This window comes from Anabrus simplex, chromosome 1 (assembly GCF_040414725.1).
Source record: "Anabrus simplex isolate iqAnaSimp1 chromosome 1, ASM4041472v1, whole genome shotgun sequence".
NCBI lineage: Eukaryota > Metazoa > Arthropoda > Insecta > Orthoptera > Tettigoniidae > Anabrus > Anabrus simplex.
Window position 1 is genome coordinate 1,368,910,967 of NC_090265.1, and position 25,203 is coordinate 1,368,936,169.

General features: G+C 43.2%; 1 protein-coding gene across 1 annotated transcript in view; it reads left to right on the forward strand.

Moving 5' to 3' along the window:
• Positions 1 to 25,203, forward strand: part of LOC136859161 (peroxidase) — a 266,353-nt gene that overhangs the window by 140,322 nt on the left and 100,828 nt on the right. Inside the window, exon 4 of the mRNA XM_067138679.2 lies at positions 23,190 to 23,398. Within this exon, the coding sequence (XP_066994780.2) occupies positions 23,190 to 23,398 (209 nt within the window). The remainder of the gene's footprint in view (positions 1 to 23,189; positions 23,399 to 25,203) is intronic.

Below are 25,203 nucleotides of genomic sequence, written 5' to 3' on the forward strand. Positions count from 1 at the left end.
GTCCATCGTACCCAGTCTCCGATCCCGGAGAATGAGGCCAAGCCCGCCAGGGCGGGGGCCTCCTGGTTGGGGTGGGTCACAACGCCAGGTCTCTTTCCTCTCTGCTCACCCCATGACCCGGTAAGCAGGGCAACTGTGATGAGGGCAGTTGGCGCACACCAGCGCCTCCTTATGAACTGCGCAGGCCGTGTAGTGGTGATCACGATCACCCCCACAACGGTTGCACCTCACAAAGAGCCTATCCTGACGGTGGCCCCACCTCAAGCAGCCGAAACACTGCAAGAGCTGCTGAGGGGGACGTTCCGGTCTCATATGATTGCCGCTTCCCGCTGAGGTCCTCTCCTGATTGGCTCCTCGGTCCACTGCTTTCATGGGAGCAGTCCTCGGTTGCGGCTGGGTGGCCCTCTCCTGGTGAACCGGCGTCGTCCTCTTCTTTCTTGTCCGGGGGCGGCGTCTGCTTCCTGGCGGCGGTCTCTGCACTGCGGCAGAGGAGGCCTCGTTATGGTGGCCCTCCTCCCGGCCTGGTGACCCTTGGGTAGCGGGTGGTCCAGCTGCAGCGCCGGCTTCTCCCTCCTCCTAGTTGGCGGCGGTGGTGTCGGCCGTTGCTGGCACCTCGTTGCATTCCTTGTCCTGAGGGGCCCGCATCGATGTCTACACGGTGAACGAGGCGCTATCAGACCGAGCCTGCGTCGCAGCCTCTGAACGCCCGGTGACGTCCGTCTCCGTGCCGCATTCCACCCTTCGGGTCGCCTTCCTGGTCTGCGCCCGGGTGGTGGGCCTTCCCTGAGTGGCCCGGGCTGGTGGTCGACGTTCCTGGTTGGCAGCCTTGTAGGTCTGCGTGTACTTCGTGAAGTACAGCAATTCGACTTGGGTCGCACCGTCGCGGCGTTCGGGCGCGCCGCCGTTGTCCTCAGTCCGGGGGAGCTAAGAAGCGTGAGTCCGTGCCCACCTGCTTGTGCTTCTGCCTCCTGGCAGTCTGTGTGGTCGTCGTCCACAGCGTGGGGGCAGCTGCCTCCTGTCTGGTGGCATCCTCTGGCCTGGCCCCCAACCAGGCAGTCGGACGGCTGCCTCTCGTAGTAGTCGACCCACTCTGGGCTCGGCGGGCGGATGACGAACCCCAGAGGAAGACCGTGTCCACGTCCTCGGTCTCGCCACCCATCGCTCGGAGTGCCGTGAGGATGCGTTTTGCCTCCTGTCCCATGCTCACGCCCTTTCGGTAGAAAACCAATAGGGCTCGCAGTACCTGGTTGGCAGGGTCCGTCCTCTCCGAGTTTGCCTGCACCTATTCCTTTAGGCACTCCAGCTCCTCCGCGAAGTTGTCTGCCATCCTGTTGATATCTGTAACAATAATGCCCGAAACGAGAGGAATAGCACTGAAAAGTGCCTCCTGACAATGCTGGCACTGTAGACAATCTCTTGGACGATGTACAAACAAATACAGTTGCCTGACTAGTACTTGGAAAATACAGATCGCCAGGCAAGGAGAGTGAGTCAGCGGGAGGCACGTACGTTCTCTCGCAGTGACTCTGATTTTAGAGCGAAACAATTGGCATATTTATAAAAGGACAGATGGAATGCCCTCGAACAATGGAAGCACGGAGCCGCTTCAAGAAGGTTCAATGAGGTCACTAGTCGCATGCTATTTGCTTTACGTCTCACCCACACAGATGGGTCTTATGCCGACGATGGGACAAGGAAGGCCTAGGAATGGGAATGGAGCGACCCTGGTCTCAATTAAGGCACAGCCCCAGCATTTGCGTGGTGTGAAAATGAGACACCACGGAAAACCATCTTCAGGACTGCCGACAGTTGGGTTCGAACCCCCGATTTCCCGGATGCGAGCTCACAACTGCACGCTCCTAACTGCACGGCCAACTCGCCCGGTGTCGGAGGAGCCGATGGAAGCTCAACATGCTTAATATGTAGCTGGAAGGCGAATATGGCGTTTGCACGAGAGTGTTGAGCAGGTAAAGAACATTTTTTCTTGCTATTATAGGGAGCACATTGCACAATTTATTAATATTTGTTCTTAAATAAATTAACCAAAGCACACTAGATGGTTGTGTCGTACAGTAAAGCCGAGCGCACACTTGCATGATACATTTTACACTCCAAGATGGGATATTTACCGGAACAGTCTCGTAGCCACTGTAGGGATACGTTAGTGAATACAGTACCGGGAAGGAATGATCCGTATTTTTTAGGTGTAATCAGGAGCGTCTCAAATTGATGATATTGTTAGGATGTATATGTACTTGTAGCGTAGAAGTAAAAAGGAAAATAACTTACCGAACGCACCCGTGTAGTGCTGAAAATATTGAACACGGTTCGGTAGTGGTCTCCCGAGAACCAGTCAAACTTTCACCCATTTTTCGCACGGGAATTTGCAGTGTAATACATGTTTCCTTCGGGAGTTTACACGAAGTAACATAACTCTGTTCACACGTTTAATGCGATATCTTAAAATGATATTTTCCTGCGAATGCGCGTGGCAGTAAAGTGAAATATAGTGAAGCTGAACAAAGTTGAGAGAGAGAGAGAGAGAATGAGGACAACTTACAAATACACTAACTGACAGAGCAAATGCAACACCAAGAAGGAGTGGTCAGAACTTTATGCCAATTGCAGGGTAGACTGACGTCACTGAGGTATGCTCATGATGTGAAATGCGCCGCTGTGCTGCGCACGTAGCGAACGATAAATGGGACACGGCGTTGGCGAATGGCCCACTTCGTACCGTGATTTCTCAGCCGACATTCATTGTAGAACGTGTTGTCGTGTGCCACAGGACACGTGTATAGCTAAGAATGCCAGGCCGCCGTCAACGGAGGCATTTCCAGCAGACAGACGACTTCACGAGGGGTATGGTGATCGGGCTGAGAAGGGCAGGTTGGTCGCTTCGTCAAATCGCAGCCGATATCCATAGGGATGTGTCCACGGTGCAGCGCCTGTGGCGAAGATGGTTGGCGCAGGGACATGTGGCACGTGCGAGGGGTCCAGGCGCAGCCAGAGTGACGTCAGCACGCGAGGATCGGCGCATCCGCCGCCAAGCGGTGGCAGCCCCGCACGCCACGTCAACCGCCATTCTTCAGCATGTGCAAGACACCCTGGCTGTTCCAATATCGACCAGAACAATTTCCCGTCGATTGGTTGAAGGAGGCCTGCACTCCCGGCGTCCGCTCAGAAGACTACCATTGACTCCACAGCATAGACGTGCACGCCTGGCATGGTGCCGGGCTAGAGCGACTTGGATGAGGGAATGGCGGAACGTCGTGTTCTCCGATGAGTCACGCTTCTGTTCTGTCAGTGATAGTCACCGCAGACGAGTGTGGCGTCGGCGTGGAGAAAGGTCAAATCCGGCAGTAACTGTGGAGCGCCCTACCGCTAGACAACGCGGCATCATGGTTTGGGGCGCTATTGCGTATAATTCCACGTCACCTCTAGTGCGTATTCAAGGCACGTTAAATGCCCACCGCTACGTGCAGCATGTGCTGCGGCCGGTGGCACTCCCGTACCTTCAGGGGCTGCCCAATGCTCTGTTTCAGCAGGATAATGCCCGCCCACACACTGCTCGCATCTCCCAACAGGCTCTACGAGGTGTACAGATGCTTCCGTGGCCAGCGTACTCTCCGGATCTCTCACCAATCGAACACGTGTGGGATCTCATTGGACGCCGTTTGCAAACTCTGCCCCAGCCTCGTACGGACGACCAACTGTGGCAAATGGTTGACAGAGAATGGAGAACCATCCCTCAGGACACCATCCGCACTCTTATTGACTCTGTACCTCGACGTGTTTCTCCGTGCATCGCCGCTCGCGGTGGTCCTACATCCTACTGAGTCGATGCCGTGCGCATTGTGTAACCTGCATATCGGTTTGAAATAAACATCAATTATTCGTCCGTGCCGTCTCTGTTTTTTCCCCAACTTTCATCCCTTTCGAACCACTCCGTCTTGGTGTTGCATTTGCTCTGTCAGTCAGTGTATATCGTACGGTACAGTTCATGGTCCGAAGTTCCGTGAAATTCTCCTTGGTTCTCAGGTTGCATATAGTATCTCTGACCACTGACGTGGTGCTCTGACGTTGATGATACCTCCTTTAATATCTGCCCTATCGAAAACTGTAAAATGGCTCTTTACTTTCTCCCGTTACCCACCTTGAAGTGACATGCATGACGTATCCCACGGGACTAAAAATCCACATTTTCGTAATCGTCTGCCTCATTATCTGTCGTGCGATAACTACGTGCATGAAATAAATGAACGGAAATAATATATTCTTTAACTTTGGGAATAAACTTTCTATGTATACCATCTCCATGTGATTACCATGGCATCATATGCACCTGATAACACAATCCTGAGTGAAGAGCTTCAAAATACGTAGTCCAGCAGTTTTCCCACTTTTAGGAATTACGAGGAGATAACCAGATAGACAGACACCAAAGGGGAAAGTTCTACCTCATGTTTCCTCTGTGCTCAATTACACTATGTGGCGTTAATTTTCAAGCCGAGCGAAATTTGATGTATCGTTTGATTTTCTCCTGTTTTGAATCCTTCACATAACTCTAGGTCTGCGAGGGTATCCGTCACTGGTTGCTGAGTATGAAGCCCATAGGAAGATACTTTTTCGTCATTTGAAGAGTAAGAGATATTATGCACCTAACAAAACTTATTTGAAATGAAGGAGCGTCTGACATTATAGTCTACATAACTTTACATATAATCAATCATGCAAGAGCTGATAAAAAAGCTCTTCTGGTCTTCCTATAAACTGCAGTCTATTCAGTGAATTTTAGACGGTATGCATATCAAAACCTGTTCCTGGATGAGTAGACTGTATGAAGTTTGTTCGAGATATAATCAATAGTATAAGGGTCAATTGAAGAAATATATTCGGGTCTTCCTTTGAACCCCCAGACCATTCGGTGATTTTTAAATGATGCGCATACTGAGACCGGTTCCTGGATGAGTAGACTCTATGAAGTTTGTTCGAGATATAATCAACAGAGCAAGAGAAAGTTTAAAAATATTTCCTCTGCTCTTCCTATAAACCCGCAATCTGTTGAGTGAATTTTAAATAATATACATATTGAAACCTGCTCCTGGGTGAGTAGAACCTAAATATGAAAAAACCGACAAACAAACAAAACTAACAAACAGACTCGAAAGCTAAAAGCTACTGATACGATATTGAGTTGACCTAAGACGGATAAATAGATCAAAATATGGTGAAATAAATGACATTACAGACAGTGGACCCCTGAAATGAAAGTGCGTATGGCTTTTAGTGCCGGGAGTGTCCGAGGACATGTTCGGCTCGCCAGGTGCAGGTCTTTACATTGGACACCTGTAGCCGACCTGCGCGTCGTGATGAGAATGAAATGATGATGAAGACGACACAAATACCCAGCCCCAGTGCCAGCGAAATTATCCAATGATGGTTAAAATTCCCGACCCTGGCGGGAATCGAACCCGGGACCCCTGTGACCAAAGGCCAGCACGCTAAACATTTAGCCATGGAGCCGGACAGTGGACCCCTTAAATTGTATTTAAAAAATGTAAGATGAACCCAGAGAATTTCCAGTTGAGAACATAATTTCAACACACTTGTACAATCTGTCCGGGAGTAAATTCTTAATATGTAATCTCATACACAGGAGTTGGTTTCCATATGTTTAATGAATGAAATCAGGGATGCAATGTGATCTTGCTTTAATGCCATGCTAGCCGCCCGGAGTGAAATGCAACTCTGATCGTTGAAGTCAAACACTGTGTCTGCTCGAGCGACACGATACTGATACATGCTGCTGGCGTCTTGCTTTCGACCCAGCGCGCACCTGCTTTGTTTTGTCAGTACTGTTATATTCTATCCCTGCATTACACGATATGTTCATATCACATCGACCATCGTATCGCTTACTACATCAGCTAACTTATCACGCCAGTCTGCACTCCTCCGAACAGCGTTTCTGTGCACACGATGTTATTTGTAAATGCTTTAGCACCATCTTGGCATTATCCAAACTTTCCGTTATCTGTTGAAGCCTTCAACCTACTTAACACCACATAAGAAGTAGAAATGGGCTTAGGCAGATAGATTCTACTTTTCCTAAATGTCCACTTTGGAATCCACTTTGAGCAGAGATGGTCACGCAGCGGGTTCACAGCATATAGGCGAGTGATCATTGTGTGAGCTTCAGTGACAGCAACGTTGCGGTTACGTAAGAGGTCGTGAATGTCAATGAACGCTGTCACGAATCAAACGACTAGGACTTCAGCTAACACGGGAATGGGATCCATATGTAGAAATCAAAACCACAATGGGTAATGCAAGAAGTCTGTTTTTGAATGTGAAATATATTGTAATCCATTCGAAAGCCTTCGGTGTGTCGTTAAGTGTTATGTGCTATCAGTGCTGCCTTGCGATGTTGAAGGATAGATGCTAAGAGTACGTCGTCTATAAACCAACCCCAGGTCTTTGAAATGGGGATACATCACAGAATATAAATGATTAGACCATGTCACCAACGAGTAGGTACTCCGTGACGCCGTGAAATCATGCGAGTCTTATAAAGCACAAAAGTCGGGAAAATAGGTTAGTTTCAATGAAATATACAGAAATGAAGAGTAACTCACAGCCTGATACAACTGATCACAGAAGGCGAGATAAATAGGAAAAGCGGGGGTGGGTGTGCAGAACGTCCGATGGTGATTGGACATCCATGATACTGCATACCTGACTCAGGAAACACAAAGCAGGAGAAATTACCTCATATTGGTTATCAACCTCCTATGTGAAGACAGTACTAAAAGAACAAGGAGACAAAGAAGAAGAGGAATGTAAGTTCAGCTACAGCTGATTCCTTATGTTGGTTCAGGAGAAAGAGCCAATTTGGAGTCCTTTAGTACAATTTGAAACTAAGCTTCGTATTTCCTATGTATAGGCCTAGTACGTATTTCTTCAGCAGTATGGAATGCGGTTAAACCCGTGGCTTCAGATGGACTTCCGTGGTTCTTTAAATGAACGTAGTTAATTACTTTTGTAGTGGTGGAACACAGAATTGATAATAAACTATGCAAGACTTTACTAGTTTAGTCGAAAGTGTATGGTATGAAAGACCTAATCGCTGCCTCTATTTTGTGGAGCAGGGTCTTCTTTTGAACGGTATGAGAGGTGAGAAGATCTGTTGTATATTCTTCTGTAGCCGTCCGCATAGATCTTTGTGAAAGGATGTTAGGTTTCCTCCCTGGACCGCGTGCGTAGGTGGTGTTGTGACCGAACTTTTCTATTATTTAGTTGTGTTTGCTAATGCGCGCTCAGCCAGATTAGGTGCATTGATAATCGTTGCTGGCGTTTGGTCACAGGGGTCCCGGCTTCAATTCACGACAGGCTCGGGAACTTTAACCATCATTGGTTAATTCACTGGCACGGGGGCTGGGTATATGTGCCGTCTTTATCATCATTTCATCCTCATCATGACGCGCAGGTCGCCTACGGGAGTCAAATCAAATGGCCTGCACCTGGCTAGCCGAACATGGCCTTGGACACTCCCGGCATTGAAAGCCATGTGCCATTCCATTTGTTCCAACGTTTCCTCTGGAAAGTTTTAGTAACTATTTTAAGTTGGCACTATGTAGGAATTTGTTGCAGGTATAAATTATTACACGCTACAGGGATCAAAGAAGATACATTGACCAATCACAGCATAAAGTTAGTTGTGAACAGTGCAATCAATAATCTGAAGATGAAAAATAAATTTGTTTGCTTTCCTTGTAAATAGTAATTTGCTATGTCATTCCATACCTGTAGCTATGAAGTGTTTTGACTTATGTTTGTAAGTTTTGGCCATATTATTTTAAATTTTTATTAGGTTAAAGAAAAAATATATATTATTCTTAAAATCAACTGTTAAAAATGTTATTTTCAATAATTTTTGCAAAATAATACCATGAAATATTCAGTCGATATGCCAGTTTCATACAAGCCGAAAATATTGTTGCCAAACATATTACTGCCCTGTATGCCAGTGACTCAATTTCTTTGTTCGATACCCTGTCATAACCGGAAGACTTCTCGTTTAAGTTTGTAATTACCCTGCGAACCTCAGCAGGCTGGATGTCAGGAATGCCGTCATCAGGGGTCCATTGTCTTTTAAAAGTTGAGGCTTTTCTGCGTATCTCACGGGTCCGTAGTTCGTTGTCGTCATCTTCTTCGTCAGAAGAGTCGTGAGTTACGCATTGTCTTTCAATAGAGTCAGCGAAAGCCTCAACTCTATCACAAGGGGAGAAAAGAAAGCCATTTCGGCCGTGAATTACACGCCGGGGTTCCTTAGTTCGAGTCAGATCGCAAGTAATACGGTAGAATTCGCGTTCTGATTCATGTTCTGAGAGATGTCTGCAGAATTCCTTCCATCTTTCTGTGTTACGTTCCAGCAAGGCGATTGTGGACTTCTCAGGCTAGTTCCTTGTACTCCGTCCGATCGGCTGGGTCACGGTATTTTTGGCATCTTTTCCTATATCTGTTTTAATATGGATCAAATCCTTGAGGTGATTGGGCATGGTGTCGTCTTGGGAGCCATGGCGGTACTGAAGCCGCGGCCGAGCAGCGTTCATATTTATGGCTCGGTCAGAACCCGTTTCCAGAACGGTCCGCGCATTTTAATGACGGTCCTGATATATTATTATTATTATTATTATTATTATTATTATTATTATTATTATTATTATTATTATTATTATTATTATTATTAATTAGGACGTGTTGGCGAGATGTAACTCCGCTATTGGGCGGGAAGTTACCGCTGCCAGTACTGCCATTATTGGCAATAATGCCAGCGCCATTGTCGCGCGTAAGTAATTACGCGGGATTTCTAGCAGCTTGAATTATATATTTCCGTGCATTATAGACCTTATTATTAAGGTGAATAATAACATGATCAATCTTATTCTTACTGTTTATTTGAAAAGTTTGAAATTTTTTAATTAACATGCTATGTAAATCTTGTGGTAGTCATGATTTAAATTTTCTGTAGGAAGAGATGGCTCTTTTAGTCTGTCCCAAGTAAGATTGAAGGTGATAGGCTTGTGGGCCGAATTTAATGCATTAGGGACTAAGAAATCGATAGTCCTATTATACAGTTTGTGTAATTGCAACATCTAAGACATCGGGTAGGCCACCCCACCCAGGAAAAAATAGGTTCCGTAGGGGCGTATACACCGAAGTCATTATCTCTCATATGTTGCTGTAGTATCCAATCTGTATGCTTGGAATTTAAGTCTCCTCCAATGATAAAACAAATGTGGCTTGCATTACTTAATAGATTGTCTATTTTCGCGGTGTTTAGCGGAGCCTGGGGGCTCACAAAAATTCGATAATGATTATTTCCGTGTCTAATCTCGATACCGAGAGACTCAGTAACGCCGAGAGTGAGAGGTTCTATGACGTGCAGGGTAAGTTTCTACTCTCTGTTGGCTTTATCTTTGGGGTAGACCGCAAAGTTCTTAATTTTGAAGGACATACGGGACTTGAGCCACGTTTCTCCCAACAGGAGCATGTCATTGTTATGATCAGAAATAAACGACTCATGTTCATATTTCTAACTAATAACACCGTTACAATTCCAGGCACAGACCGTAAGATCCTTAGTCAGAGCTGGCCTACCTTATACTTCAGGTGAGGAACGGAATCATATTCGTTCGTTCACTATCTGATAACCATACTGTACTGATAATGCCTATAGTAATGCCCGTCGCTCACGGTACAATGTTTCGTACAAATTAACAACAATTTTATTAAAACATCTGACGAAAAGAGGTTGTGTTTTCCCCGGTAAAATAATTTTTTAAAATCACTATAAGCATCAGGATGGTCATCTATGAACCAATTTCTGAACTAATATGTGTATTCGCTGCCAGGAATTGAGTTCAAAGCCCTTTTATCTTCACCTTCACATCAGCGGGACTTCTTTTTGCCCGAACTTGTGACACAAATTTGGCGTTTGAGATTGTTCTGCCTCCCTTCTTGCATTTATGTTGTGACATAGTGGAGCTTTAACCTCATACGAACACTAACAGCTTCTTTAGTCTACCCGGATCCTGCCATTTTAGAAGTGTTTGTTCGTTTTTATCAACGAGCTTCACTATCTTCTCACGACGTAGCGCCAGCTTCAACGTTATGACAGCTTAGCTAATTGGTTCGTGTTGCAAAATTAATTTTATGGAATAGAACATGCCCTATGTCATGAAACGTTTTATCCAAGGTTTTATAAAACTTGAATTTAACCGTGTGCAACAAAAATATTATAAAATTAAATTATTGCACAATACATTTGAAGGAAAATTTTACCGTGAGCAACAGGCGTAAGTAACACATCGAAATTCATCAAAATGCGGGCATGCTTTATAGTCTGGAAGGAAATATACAGTATCTCTCTTAGATGACGGTAACAACTGTTATCACCATATTATACTTTTACACATTCATTCACTCCACCCGGTAATATTGTTCGGTCATGAATTTGAATAGGAATTTAAAAAAATGTATAATTATAACGTTGCAGTGGGCATGCTAATCATCCGAAGTGGCATTCCATTTCGAAAATCTCTCATTCAGATACGAGAATTCGAACCGAGCAGCGGTGTCACTGGGGATGTTTTACTAGTTGTACTTCCCCTTAAAACAATAACTACCGATGCCACTGAGCTATAAAAATCTTCCCTTGGAATAAAAACGAAGCGGGGTCTGAATGTTAAATAGCAGAAATAGGTAGAACAGGAGAGTGGGATCTACCTTCTGGCATATCCGATTCCTAATAGACAAATAGAGCACTGAGATGATTAGGAATTGAGATGATGGCCCGAACAGCCACATACATATAAACAACAAGAACATGGGCAACAACAACAACGACAATAGCAATGCTCTTCTGAGGCATAAGTCAAGTTTATTCACTACAGTTTCTTACGCTAAGAGCAGAGCCGTAATTCGACGTTCCAACTGTGAACTTCTAACAACAATGACTACTTCCCCGCATATTTTCTCCACAGGTAAATTAATGTAAATGTCTGATATTGTCACATGGCGGTTGTCCAGCTTAAGATTTAAAACTGGGTCATAGTAGGTGTTATGGTGAAGTGAACTTCCCTACTGTGCCATCTGGTGTGTAGGTGTAGGGGAAAGTATCACACTGGTCACTCCACTTCTTTTCAGCCGCACAGTTATACGGATATATCGCGAATCATTATGGCCCGGCTACTTGCCTGAATGGTCAGCATACTGGCCCTCGGTTTAGTGGGCTCTGGTTTCGATTCCCCGCTCTGCCAGGTATGTTAACTGTGTACGGTTAATTCCTACGGCGTGGATCCTTCATATTCACACAACATACTAACAACTACCACAGAAATTCGCATCAGTGAATATATCCCTCCACATGGTGTTGACGTTAGGAAGGGCATCCCGCCGTAAAACTGCACTAGGTTCGCATGTCCGAAATAGCTCGCACCCGCTATCCTTCCAGTGTGCGTAAAGCGGTAGAAGAAGAAACGGCGATCATTGTAATAATAATAATAATAATAATAATAATAATAATAATAATAATAATAATAATAATAATAATATAATGTAATGTGGTAATTACTAGCCTGGCTCAGTTCTTCTAAGGTAGACTCACCTATTAGACTGGGCGGCATCTGCTGTGTGCAGGAATCTGGGAGAAAGTATGATGGAGGATAGTGTTCTGCGTGTTGTATATGTTGCAGGAATTTTGAGAACTTAATGTGATTCGGGTCACCTTGCAGATTTGTCCCACGCCAGATACGTAGCAGTTGGCATTACCGTACCATATTTGATTAAATCATCCAATGGAAAAATCGCCATCATGAAATGTACGTTACTCGTAGTACAAAATCTGAGTTAAATGCTGGTGTGGAAAGGCATCCCCAATACAATACAACCATCATTATACTTGTGCGTGAACGGTAAACACAGCTGTCTACAAGATGACGACTACGGCGTAAATGCTACCTGATTAACCTTAAGCGACCATTAAATTACAGATCTAAAATCTTAGACAACTCGCGTCCTAAACAGATCGTATTTACATAATTAAAATAAACAACATCTTAGATTGGTATATTCACTTACTGATTGTAGATTTTCCTGCAGTTTCCTTCATTGCCCCAGTGGCTATTATAGTTTAAGCCAGGGCCATCCACACAGCGCTCCCCGAGCGCTTTGGGGAAGGTAGTTTCGTTAGTGGTAGGAGGAGATTGGCTGGCTGAGCGAACGGTCTGCCCGCCGCGCCGAAGTGAGCAGCAGGTCCATCAGTCGCTTTGTTGACAGCGTGTAACTAAACCAGTTTCGCAGTTGTCATGACTAAATATCGTACCAAAAAAAGGGAAAAAAATAAAAAGGAGTGGTGAAGCAGCAGCCTTTAAAGCAGAATGGGAAATTTCATTTTTCTACAGCTTATAAAGGACATGCCAAATGTTTAGTGTAGTGTGCCACCGAGAATTAATGTGTTCTTTTTAAACACTAGGGAGCTAGTTGAGAAATTTGACATAATCTCTCTTTCCCCTCAAACTGTGGCTCGCAGAATAGGCGATATGGCCGTTAATATGGAACAGCAATTAATGGAGAAGGCAGCAAATTTTGTATCATTTTCCATCTCCCTCGACGAATCAACCGACACTGGAGACACAGCTCAGCTCGTTATTTTCATTCGAGGGGTGGATGATGATCTTCGGGTCACCGAGGGTTCCCTAGACTTGGTAGCTCTCAAAGACACCACTACCGGTTTCGATGTTTTCCTAGCTGTGGAGGGTGTTTTTGAATCAATGGGATTAAAATGGGAGCGGCTGACGAGTGTAACGACGGTTGGAGCTCCTGCTTTACGTGGTCTACGTACGGGGTTCCTCAGCTATGTAAAATTAAAAATAGCTGAGAGTGGTAGTACCCTAATGGCGGCGATCCATTGCTTGATACAGCAGGAGGCAATCTGTGCAAAATTCGCCAAGCTTATGAACGTAATGGGAACAGTTGTGCGAATGGTAAAGTTTCTTCGCTCCCATGGACTCACGCACCGTCAATTCAAAGAGGTCTTGGATGACATTGAATCGGAGTGTCCAGATATTCCGTACCATGTAGAAGTAAGATGGCCGAGCAAGGCGAAGGTGGTTCATCGTATTTTTTGCTTGCGGAATGCAATAGATACCTTTTGTGACATGAAAGGGCGGCTTGAAGTTCTTTTGCGTGATCCGAAGTGGGTGGCGGATTTGGCATTTCAAGTGACATTACTGCCCATCTGAATACTTTGAACACTTCGCTTCAGGGCGAAATATCTGGGATTTCGTGAAATAAATTCAAGCATTCAAAAGAAGATTGATTTTGCGGGAAAACCAGTTGCATGGAAGGAACACAGGACATTTTCCATAGCTTAAAACAGTGAAAGAAAGTGTCGACATTGATGAGTACTTGCAGGCAATTCGCTAATTACAAGAAGAGTTTGAAAAGATATTTTCAGAATTACCCGAACTCCAAGCGGTGTTAGATGTATTTGTTCCACCATTTTCTCTTAGTGCAGACAGTGCTCCACAGCTATTTCAATTAGAGTTGCTTGAACTGCAGTGCAATGTTAGTCTTAAAGACCGCTTTCTAATGTCACGAAGTTTAGAAGAATTTTACAGCGGCTTTCCGCAAGAAGAATACCCCCTTTTCTATAAACATGCATGTAAAATTCCGTCAATGTTCGGCTCAACGTACATTTGTGAGCGTTTCTTTTCGGTTCTTAAGCTTACCAAAAGTAAACATCGTACAACAATGAACGATAGAAACTTGCGCAATTGTTTAAGAATAGCTGTGTCCAGAAACATTGTACCCAATTTGGAGAAGATGCTTTGCTCCAAAACGAAAAGCTCGTAGAAACGACTGAGCAAAAGTCACTCAAGGTCTCTACTATCTGTTCATATTTGTACAATGTTGTTGAATTTTCCTCTCAAATATGTTCATATTTAATTTTTGAGTAAATCACATTAGGCTATGCTTTACTTAACACTTGATTTCGTTTCCTACACATTTCATACATCGGAGTACCTTTCGATTTGTATATGCGGTATATTTCTTATGGCAGAACAGCCCTATCAATATGTTGTCAACAAACCCACAAAAGCCGTCGGTCGCACGACTGCACGTACGTATCTAGTCAGCGCGGTCCGAACATCGTCCGCCTGTAGCAGCTCTCCTCTCTGCCACAGTGAAGTGGTGGTAGGGGAAGGAGCGCTAGTGTGACTGCCCAGTGCTCCCCGAGCGCGGGCGTGCTCTCGGAGCTCAATGACTGGATGGCTCTGGTTTAAGCCATGGCTCTAGAGATGTAGGAAGCCGTTATAAACTTGGTATATCCAGTCATAATTGAGATGTACACTTGGTTTACACACACGGCACTGGATCTTGGTGCTTATACACTAATTACAAATGTTATACCTTAGATTAATACTATAACTGACATTATTGGGCTTTGCACATGATTTCATTAATACACTGACCTTGGTTTTATCTACTCCCTTTACGAGGTTCCTGCTTGTTTGTTTATATTTCGAGGTCGGCCACCTCGCAATTCCGGGAATTCTGCTAGCCTGATTTTTTTTTTTTTTGGTTAGTTGTTTTACGTCGCATCGACACAGATAGGTCTTATGGCGACGATGGGACAGGGAAGGGCTAGGAGTGGGAAGGAAGCGGCCGTGGCCTTCATTAAGATACAGCCCCGAATACTGCATATTGGTCGCACTTAAGCGAGTGCAGCTATCCAGCTCGGTGCTAGCCTGAATGAACTGTCTGTAAATTACACATTCCTCTCCTGGCAGCTACCTGGGCTTGACCAAACAATAATAGTAACCAAGTTTCTCCTTTGGTATTTTGCTGCTCGTCCGCCGGCTTAGTACTGAATCTGCCTTATATTTTTACAAGAGTCCTTGCAATATGAAATGCTGTCGCATTTGTGAGTGTTTAAGTTTGTGCGATAAAGCACGGAATTGATAACCTGTTACAGTTATGTTTGTAATGTTTATTGTCCCGCTGGAATTCATATTCTGATTAAATACCTCCTCAACTTTGAGCACTGTGCTCTAATAGTCTAAGTTACTTGTCAGCCTGTATGCTTGAAAGTTAATGTTTCCATCACTGTCTAGGAGTTAACATAGCAAATTCGAAGTGAATGTTTCCATCAATTTCTAGGAGTTAACATAGCAAATTCTAAGTTAATGTTTCCATCAATGTCTAGGAGTTTACATTGCAAATGCGAAGTTAATGTTTCCATCAATGTCTAGGAGTTAACATAGCAAATTCGAAGTTAATGTTTACATCAATGTCTAAGAGTTAACATAGCAAATTCGAAGTTAATGTTTACATCAATGTCTAAGAGTTAACATAGCAAATTCGAAGTTAATGTTTCCATCAATGTCTAGGAGTTAACATAGCAAATTCGAAGTTAATGTTTCCATCAATGTCTAGGAGTTAACATAGCAAATTCGAAGTTAATGTTTCCATCACTGTCTAGGAGTTAACATAGCAAATTCGAAGTTAATGTTTCCATCAATGTCTAGGAGTTAACATAGCAAATTCGAAGTTAATGTTTCCATCAATGTCTAGGAGTTAACATAGCAAATTCGAAGTTAATGTTTACATCAATGTCTAAGAGTTAACATAGCAAATTCGAAGTTAATGTTTCCATCAATATCTAGGAGTTAACATAGCAAATTCGAAGTTAATGTTTCCATCAATGTCTAGGAGTTAACATAGCAAATTCGAAGTTAATGTTTCCATCAATGTCTAGGAGTTAACATAGCAAATTCGAAGTTAATGTTTCCATCACTGTCTAGGAGTTAACATAGCAAATTCGAAGTTAATGTTTCCCACCACAGTTTATGTTATAGCACAGACAAATTTAAAGTTTATAAGTAACTTACTTCAGAGTTGGAGAATCACAATGAGTTGACACAACACACTCTGCGTGCTGAAGCAACACTGAGACTCTTGAACAACACTGAGGTTCTGACAAAGAATGCGGTAGGCGGGTCAATTTTATATGTTCTGGGCCACCACGGGGCTCGGCTTCCTGCCCTCAGAGGTTTTGCGTACTTGTATCCGTTCGCATTTGTGGGTGGCTTTCTTCAGCGGAAATAATTTTATCATACACGTCTTACACCTATTTTTACAGGTATTGCTAAAGACACAATATTACTGAAAACACTCTGACGGACGTTACATCAAATATCGAGCGTAGAGTTATTATTGACTTGTAGGCGTCCGTGGCACTGTTTTCTCTTGAAGATGCACTGTGGTTGGGCGTAAACTGACAACATATAATTCAGAGCGCGGAATCTGCTTTTCACAGACGCACTTTCTCAATTAAACTTGTTACACAAGTAATTAATCACAAACATAGCATGGAAAATCCTCTATTTCCTCCCGCTGTCAGGATCACCCTGTTTCTGCTTTTAAATTGTCCAGATATTCCAGGTTGACTAAATCATTTCATGTGTTGTTCCAAATGCGTAGTTTAAAGCGTTCCCATTGGCTGAATATTTCTTGAGGGTACGTGACGTACTTCTGGATAGACTCAACCACTAGTCAAGGGGTGTTTGGTATCATTCTGTCCTACTTGTGAATGTCTCTTCTGTCTCTTTCACTAGCCCTATTGTATCGGAATTAGGTGTGGTTTTATGGCATTTGGCTTCCTTTTCCCGTGAGAAACACAGCGACAGAAATATGCGGTCGCCGGTATGCCAAGTTTATTAGAGGGCTGTTAGAAAGTGTAATAACTTTAAGACATCGTGGAACGTGCTTTAAGACTCATGCTCCCGTCCCCAGAAATTATATGGGACCTCACGTGCCGCCTGAGTGAAACCTACGCAGAAATGGCTGTCTTTTCGATCTAACCTTCAATAAAATAATTCTGTATTTTACATTAATTCGAGATGTGGGTGCAATATTGAAAGCCGTTAACACTACCGTTCTTTGTGCATTTCTCTAAATGGAAACTGGTAGCAATACACTAATTTCCACACTGCAGAATTATGTAATACGTGAAGGTGCTTGAAAAGAAATATTAATTTAAAAGTTAATAACTTTTAAATGTGGTTACCACCTCGCAATTACCTGCCCTGCTTCACAAAGAGAAATATACTGCGCGAGCAACGTGGCAATCACAATCACTGTTGCAATATCATGCTCCTCCTTTTATATCTGTAGGCTTGGGCATGCAATAGGTTTGCAAAGTTCTCTAGTCGGACCCAAGCATTCAGTTCAACCCTTTTTGCATAATGCAAATTTTTCATATCGATATATATATAAAATAAGAGTTTTGTCTGTACATTGCTCAGAATTTGAAAAGAATGGTATTTCTGTATCGGTCATGTCCACAGTAAGAAGAAAATGCATTTTTTACTTTTCCGTAATTTCTGTCTGTCTGTCTGTCTGTCTATCTGTCTGTCTGTCTGTCTGTCTGTCTGTCTGTCTGTCTATCTGTCTGTCTGCCTGTCTGTCTATCTGTCTGTCTGTCTGTCTGTCTGTTTGTACATGCATCACGAGAAAACGGCTGAAGAGAATTTTTTGAAAATCGGAATGTAAAGTCGGGTGATGAACAGCTACAATCTAGACTATAAATTACACTGACTGACAGTGCAAATGCAACACCAAGAAGGAGTGGTCAGAACTTTATGCCAATTGCAGGGTAGACTGACGTCACTGAGGTATGCTCATGATTTGAAATGCGCCGCTGTGCTGCGCACGTAGCGAACGATAAATGGGACACGGCGTTGGCGAATGGCCCACTTCGTACCGTGATTTCTCAGCCGACAGTCATTGTAGAACGTGTTGTCGTGTGCCACAGGACACGTGTATAGCTTAGAATGCCAGGCCGCCGTCAACGGAGGCATTTCCAGCAGACAGACGACTTTACGAGGGGTATGGTGATCGGGCTGAGAAGGGCAGGTTGGTCGCTTCGTCAAATCGCAGCCGATATCCATAGGGATGTGTCCACGGTGCAGCGCCTGTGGCGAAGATGGTTGGCGCAGGGACATGTGGCACGTGCGAGGGGTCCAGGCGCAGCCCGAGTGACGTCAGCACGCGAGGATCGGCGCATCCGCCGCCACGCGGTGGCAGCCCCGCACGCCACGTCAACCGCCATTCTTCAGCATGTGCAAGACACCCTGACTGTTCCAATATCGACCAGAACAATTTCCCGTCGATTGGTTGAAGGAGGCCTGCACTCCCGGCGTCCGCTCAGAAGACTACCATTGACTCCACAGCATAGACGTGCACGCCTGGCATGGTGCCCGGCTAGAGCGACTTGGATGAGGGAATGGCGGAACGTCGTGTTCTCCGATGAGTCACGCTTCTGTTCTGTCAGTGATAGTCACCGCAGACGAGTGTGGCGTCGGCGTGGAGAAAGGTCAAATCCGGCAGTAACTGTGGAGCGCCCTACCGCTAGACAACGCGGCATCATGGTTTGGGGCGCTATTGCGTATGATTCCACGTCACCTCTAGTGCGTATTCAAGGCACGTTAAATGCCCACCGCTACGTGCAGCATGTGCTGCGGCCGGTGGCACTCCCGTACCTTCAGGGGCTGCCCAATGCTCTGTTTCAGCAGGATAATGCCCGCCCACACACTGCTCGCATCTCCCAACAGGCTCTACGAGGTGTACAGATGCTTCCGTGGCCAGCGTACTCTCCGGATCTCTCACCAATCGAACACGCGTGGGATCTCATTGGACGCCGTTTGCAAACTCTGCCCCAGCCTCGTACGGACGACCAACTGTGGCAAATGGTTGACAGAGAATGGAGAACCATCCCTCAGGACACCATCCCCACTCTTATTGACTCTGTACCTCGACGTGTTTCTCCGTGCATCGCCGCTCGCGGTGGTCCTACATCCTACTGAGTCGATGCCGTGCGCATTGTGTAACCTGCATATCGGTTTGAAATAAACATCAAATATTCGTCCGTGCCGTCTCTGTTTTTTCCCCAACTTTCATCCCTTTTGAACCACTCCTTCTTGGTGTTGCATTTGCTCTGTCAGTCAGTGTATTTTAATCACGCTGAGTGAAATGGTATTTTAGGGGAAGGCCTGAAAATTAATTCTCAAATATTTATTTTATTAGTGGTCGTGTCTTAATGAAAATCGCTAGACAAAGATGGAAAATAAGTCGCTACAATATAGGCTATACACGCTGAGAAAAATGGTAGTTTAGGGGAAGGCCTAAAATTTAATTGTCAAATATTTATTTTATTAGTGGTCGTATCTTCAGGAAAATTGGTATGCAAAGTCGGGGAATAGGTCGCTATAATCTAGGTTATCAATAATGTTATTCTCACTGAGTGAAATGGTAGTTTAGGGGAAGGCCTGAAATGTAATCTATGTATAAAGTAAGTGTGTTGCCCGTTCATTGCTCAGAATTTGAAATAAATGGTATTTCTGTATCTGTCATGTCCACAGTAACAAGGAAATGCATTTTTTACTTTTCCGTGATTTCTGTCTGTCTGTCTGTCTGTCTGTCTGTCTGTCTGTCTGTCTGTCTGTCTGTCTGTCTGTCTGTCTGTCTGTCTGTCTGTCTGTCTGTCTGTCTGTCTGATTGTACACGCATCAATAGAAAACGGCTGAAGAGAATTTAATGAAAATCGAAATGTAATGTCGGGTGATGAACCACTACAAGCTCGGCTATAGCTTATTTTATTCACTCTGAGTGAAATGGTAGTTTAGGGGAAGGCCTGAAATGTAATTCTCAAATAAGTTAATTATGTTATTAGTGGTCGTATCGATAAATCTATATATATAAAATCAGAGTTTTGTCTGTACATTACTCAGAATTTGAAAAGAATGGTATTTCTGTGTCGGTTATGTCCACAGCGACAACGAAATGCATTTTTTACTTTTGCGTAATTTCCGTCTGTCTGTCTGTCTGTCTGTCTGTATGTATTTATGTATGTATGTATGTATGTATGTATGTATGTATGTATGTATGTATGTATGTATGTATGTATGTATGTATGTATGTATGTATGTATGTACACGCATCACGATAAAACGGCTGAAGAGAATTTAATGAAAATCGGTATGTAATGACGGGTGATGAACCACTGCAATCTAGGCTACAAATTATTTTATTCACGCTGAGTGAAATGGTAGTTTAGGGGAAGGTCTGAAATGTAATTCTCAAATAAGTTATTTATGTTATTAGTGGTCGTATCGATAAATACTACATAACTAACCTAACTTTAGTTATGTCGTAAGTTAGTAGTAGTTATGTAAGAAGTTATTATATTTCCGATCACTTATGTCTTATACATTGTTACCGTACCGCATATAATAGGAGATATTCATGAATTTGGACTTTTTTTACTAAGTGCATATCAGCGCCGAGTCACGAGAAAATGGGTAAACAGAATTTAGTGAAAATCGGTATGTAAAGTCTGAGAATAAGGAACTACAGTCTACGATATAAATAATTTTGTAAGACACCCTAAGTCCACAGAGTCGAAAGAAAACTAATGTGAAGGCCTGCAATATAGAAAGCTCATAAACTTTATCAACAATAACACTACATTGACCATTGTTTGTTGTGATGTGCTTTTTGTCTTCTCTTTCCTCTCATCCCCGATAGATAGGATTACTGCAGCGTACCGAGGTTTTTTTCAATTTGCTTGACGTCGCACCGACACAGGTAGGTCTTATGGTGACGATGGGATAGGAAATGAATAGTGGAGTGAAGGAAGCGGCTTGGCTTTAAGGTACAGCCTGGTGTGACTGGTGTGGAAATGGGAAACCACGGAATACCATCTTTCTTTTTTGCTTAACGTCGCACCGACATAGATATGTCTTATGGCGACGATGGGATAGGAAAGGTCTAGGAAGTGGAAGGAAGCGGCAGTGGCTTTAATTAAGGTACAGTCCCGGCATTTGCCTGGTGTGAAAATGGGAAACCACGGAAGACCATCGTCAGTGCTGCCGACAGTGGGGCTCGAACCCACCATCTCCCGAATACCATCTTCAGGGTTGCTGGCAGTGGAGTTCGAATCCACTATCTCCCGGATGCAAGCGCACAGCTGCGCGCCCCTAACCACACGGGCAACTCGCTTGGTCGTACCAACTGTAACAGCCTGCCTGTATATTGGCGGGAAGTAGCTGGGGAGTAAGATAACTTTCTTCTTTAGCATGCCATTCCTCTGGTTCATACATTTTCTGATATATCTGGTACGTAACACACTGGTTCATCATAGTATTCGAGCTATACAATCCCTACTCTGAGCCACTGATTGGAATGAGTAGTGTGCATATTTAACGGAATAATGACAGAGGAGTGTTAACGGCAGTCTGCGACCTGGTTATTCCAGCTCTGGAACTTTGAACTCTTGGATCGGCACCGTAGTACTGTTCGATGAAAGTTAGAAAGTGTGCGGTTTTTGATTTGATCGAGTATTTTATATGATAACATTGCTTTCAATCGCTACATTCCTACTGACGTTTTTGTCATGACCTATGTTGAATTCAGTCAGGAATACCACCAAGTCAGTCTTTCAGAGAATCCCGTAGCGAAGCACGGGTACATCAGCTAGTGAGTCATAAAGTAACCTAAGCACTTCGTACATTTTTCGTCCTAAAATGGTTTCCCATTTTCATACCAGGCTAATGGTGGGGCTGTACCTTGATTAAGACCACGGCCACTTCCTTCCCACTCCCAGCTCTTTCCTAACCTATCGTCGCCATAAGACCTGTCTGTGTTGGTGCAACGTAAAGCCACTAGCAAAAAATCGCCCTAAGATATCGCCCATACACAAAAGCTTGCACAGTTCCTTCCCCATTACATAAAATACACAAATGATATGCCCTCTGATCTCAGTCATCTTCAACATTTAAATCGATTCTAACATGTACAATATTTAATCTAACAACATATCACTTTATAAAATACGTATTCATCATTCGTAGTTGATGGCGACTAACTCTCACCAATTTAGGTGTTGTAATAAGAACATGATTTGAGACTTCGTAGTGACTCCGCATATTCCACGGATTGTGAGTTATGAAAGTACAAGCCAGGGACATGAGAGGTTTAGTGCGCTATCAATTTGGATGGGATATCCGAGAATTTATCCGGGTATAAATTTCTATAACCGACGTGATGGTGAGGATCTAACTTTGTCAACTCTATGAGGGGCCGGACGTGTTGTTCCAGGGAGGGTGGTTCCTTTTTTTCCTCACCAAGGGGGCAACAGCACACCCGGTCAGTAGCTATAGGTGTGGCGCCTCTCATGTGGATTGGTTACCGCCTGTGTGGGGGTCACAAGATTAAATTAAGATATTTAGAGTTATAGGGGTGGAGCTTACATTAGGCACTGTTTTTCGTCCATGTGAGTGTCCACATAGTATAGGGGTGGCACTTACATGTAGCTCTGTCTCTCACCCGTAGGGGTGCCCGCATCGTAGATTTAGAATTTTACTTCATTTCATTTAAATTTATTATTTGGTTTGAATGGGAACGTGTATTTGGGCGGAAGCCTGTTAGGTTCAGCAAATAAATTGTAATATAACCGACATGCATGTAAGATCTAGAGTCTATAAATTGATTTCATGCAACATTGGGGGTTTTCATTCAACTCATTAAATCACTTTCACTACTTGCCATGGCTTCCATTAATTTATTCGTTCTGGATTTTTATATATCGAGTGTAAAATACTGCTCTATTAAATATTTCCGTGACCATAAGCTGAAGTACCGGAAACAGATACGCTGATTGTAGGAAAGAAAAACATTCACCGAAAAAATATTCACCAAACTTTGGGCGAAGGGCACACCGGTATCGCCTTTCAAGGAACATGCTCGGCCGTGATTGGTTTTGAACTGACCAAGGGCTCCAACGTTCGGTTTAATCTACGGCTGAAACGAAATGAGTTAAATGAAATGATGCAGAGAAACGTGCCCTTTAAAAATATTCGAGATGGTGCACACAGTGTACGAGGTAAATGACACCCTTTGGTACTAAAAGACTCAGAATATATTTTTGAAAAAGTTAATCTTGTCTCTAGGTCTCACATCAACTAATGTTAATAAATGTGCAGTGTTTAAATGGTAAGTCGTTAGTGGCATAAAGTACAGTATATCTACTTGTTCTGAAGTTATATATGTCATTGTTACAGGTTCCAACTGAGTCCTGAGCAAGGAACGTTTGCTTTACCTACGTTCAGTGTGCTGAATACAGTGATAGCAGACTCGTGTCCATCAACTAACCAATGTCAGATGACCAAATATCGCTCCGCTGATGGTAGCTGTAACAACCTGGCCAATGAGAAGTGGGGTCGTGCGGGCACGGCTTTACAACGTGTTCTTCCCCCTAAGTACGGTGACGGTATGTATATAGCTTTTTCTTCATACGCTCTCTATATGCATGAGCCACCAAGTCCTCCTTTTCCCAGGTCCTCTTTTACTTTGGAATTGTATTTAGTGATGATGATTTGCAGGAGACTACTTCTTGGAATAAGTCTTACCTACATAACTTTACTTTATTTTGCTGTTTCTATGGCTCCATTCCTTTATTAATTCTCCGTAACAAAATTTCACTTGAGATATACTGCAACATTCATAAAATGAAATGTACAGGATCAATCGCATTTAACAGTGCTCATTGAAGTGAAATTAAGCGAACGTTAAACGAAGATGTTTGCTGGTAAGAACGGGAATATAACACAGAGCATATTGTTAAAAAGGAAGGAATATAAGGTTATAAGATGAATACATTTGCTACAGATGTGAACTTGAGTACTCTCGTAAGAGGCTGCTATATAATGCACTGAAGCGATTCCCTTAGACGGTGTTGAGAGTCTAAGTGATTTCACGTTATATAACGTAGAAACAGGAGTATGGAAGATTTCAAAGAAATATTTGCTCACTCACAAACGATTGTGAGCTGAACACTGAAAATGTACTGTATTCTATTATGTAATCATATATGTGTGTAGGGAAAATAGCATTAAATTCATTATATCTGCCTTAATGTAGCTTTGAGTTTTTCTAGACATCCAACGCTGATGCTTGTCAAAGTAATGTTCCGAATATTACAATATGTACCTGGAAATCTCTCGAGTTTGTGGCTTGATGCCTACATAAAGCAGTGCTATTAGCATCCCCGCAATTAAAAGAAAGAGGATGAATTTGAGAGAAACCATGGCGGATGTAGAGTGATGTGAAACGTTGAAAAGATAGAATCTAACGAAGGAAATTGAGTTAACCTTCGATTTTCTAAGGGGAAATGTTCGATCATGACATCCAATGATTTAAGCCTCTTAGCTGTAAAAAGTATATAATGTCGCAACTACCACTTTGCTATGGATGATACATTTAGTTTTTCTACTAAATCTTGTTGTAAGAGCACTGAAAATCGTCCGTTACTTGTAAAGGCGAATAGTGGAGGTGAATATACATGACTGACACTTCTCATCTTCAATTTTGTTACTGTAATAGTATATTCATTAAGTAATTACACTTAACATTTTCTTTGGTGAAAATTATCGTTTGGAAATACATATTTTTTTCAATATTTCTTAAGTTGTAAGAAGACATTAATATACCTAATGGCCCATTACGGTATTTTCCCAGGTGAAACATCATACTGCAAACATCAAGCGAAATATATTCAATATTAATATTAGTATAATGTGTTCAAAATAGTTCCCTTTCGAAAAAAATACAAAGAATATCATACCATGCAAGTAAATATATTTTGGAAAAATTACTTATTGTCGTTCCTTCGTTAAAGGGAAATAAAAGTCATCGGGGGTGTACCTGAGTGATTTTATCATTTCCTTGTAGATTGCCCTGGTTCGAATCTAAATCAATGCAAGTTACAGTTTAGAATCGAAAGTCATGTTACAGTAATTTGGGTTCTAGGTAAAACCTGTTTCAAGTTTTATGACCTTAAATTTCAAGGAAAACCGTAACACAATGTCTTACGAACCTCCTTAATACAATCTCAGAATTTGGAAGTAGAATATCGTTACCTTCAATGGATTAGATGTTGTTTTGTGTTAACTCTGCCATTCGACTTCTGCACTTCAGGGTTACAGGACCTTCTGCCGTAGGCTGTAGTGCGGTTATATTTGAAGCCCCTAATTCTTCACTGGATAATGAGCTCGGCATTTAGAGAGGTCCTCTCTT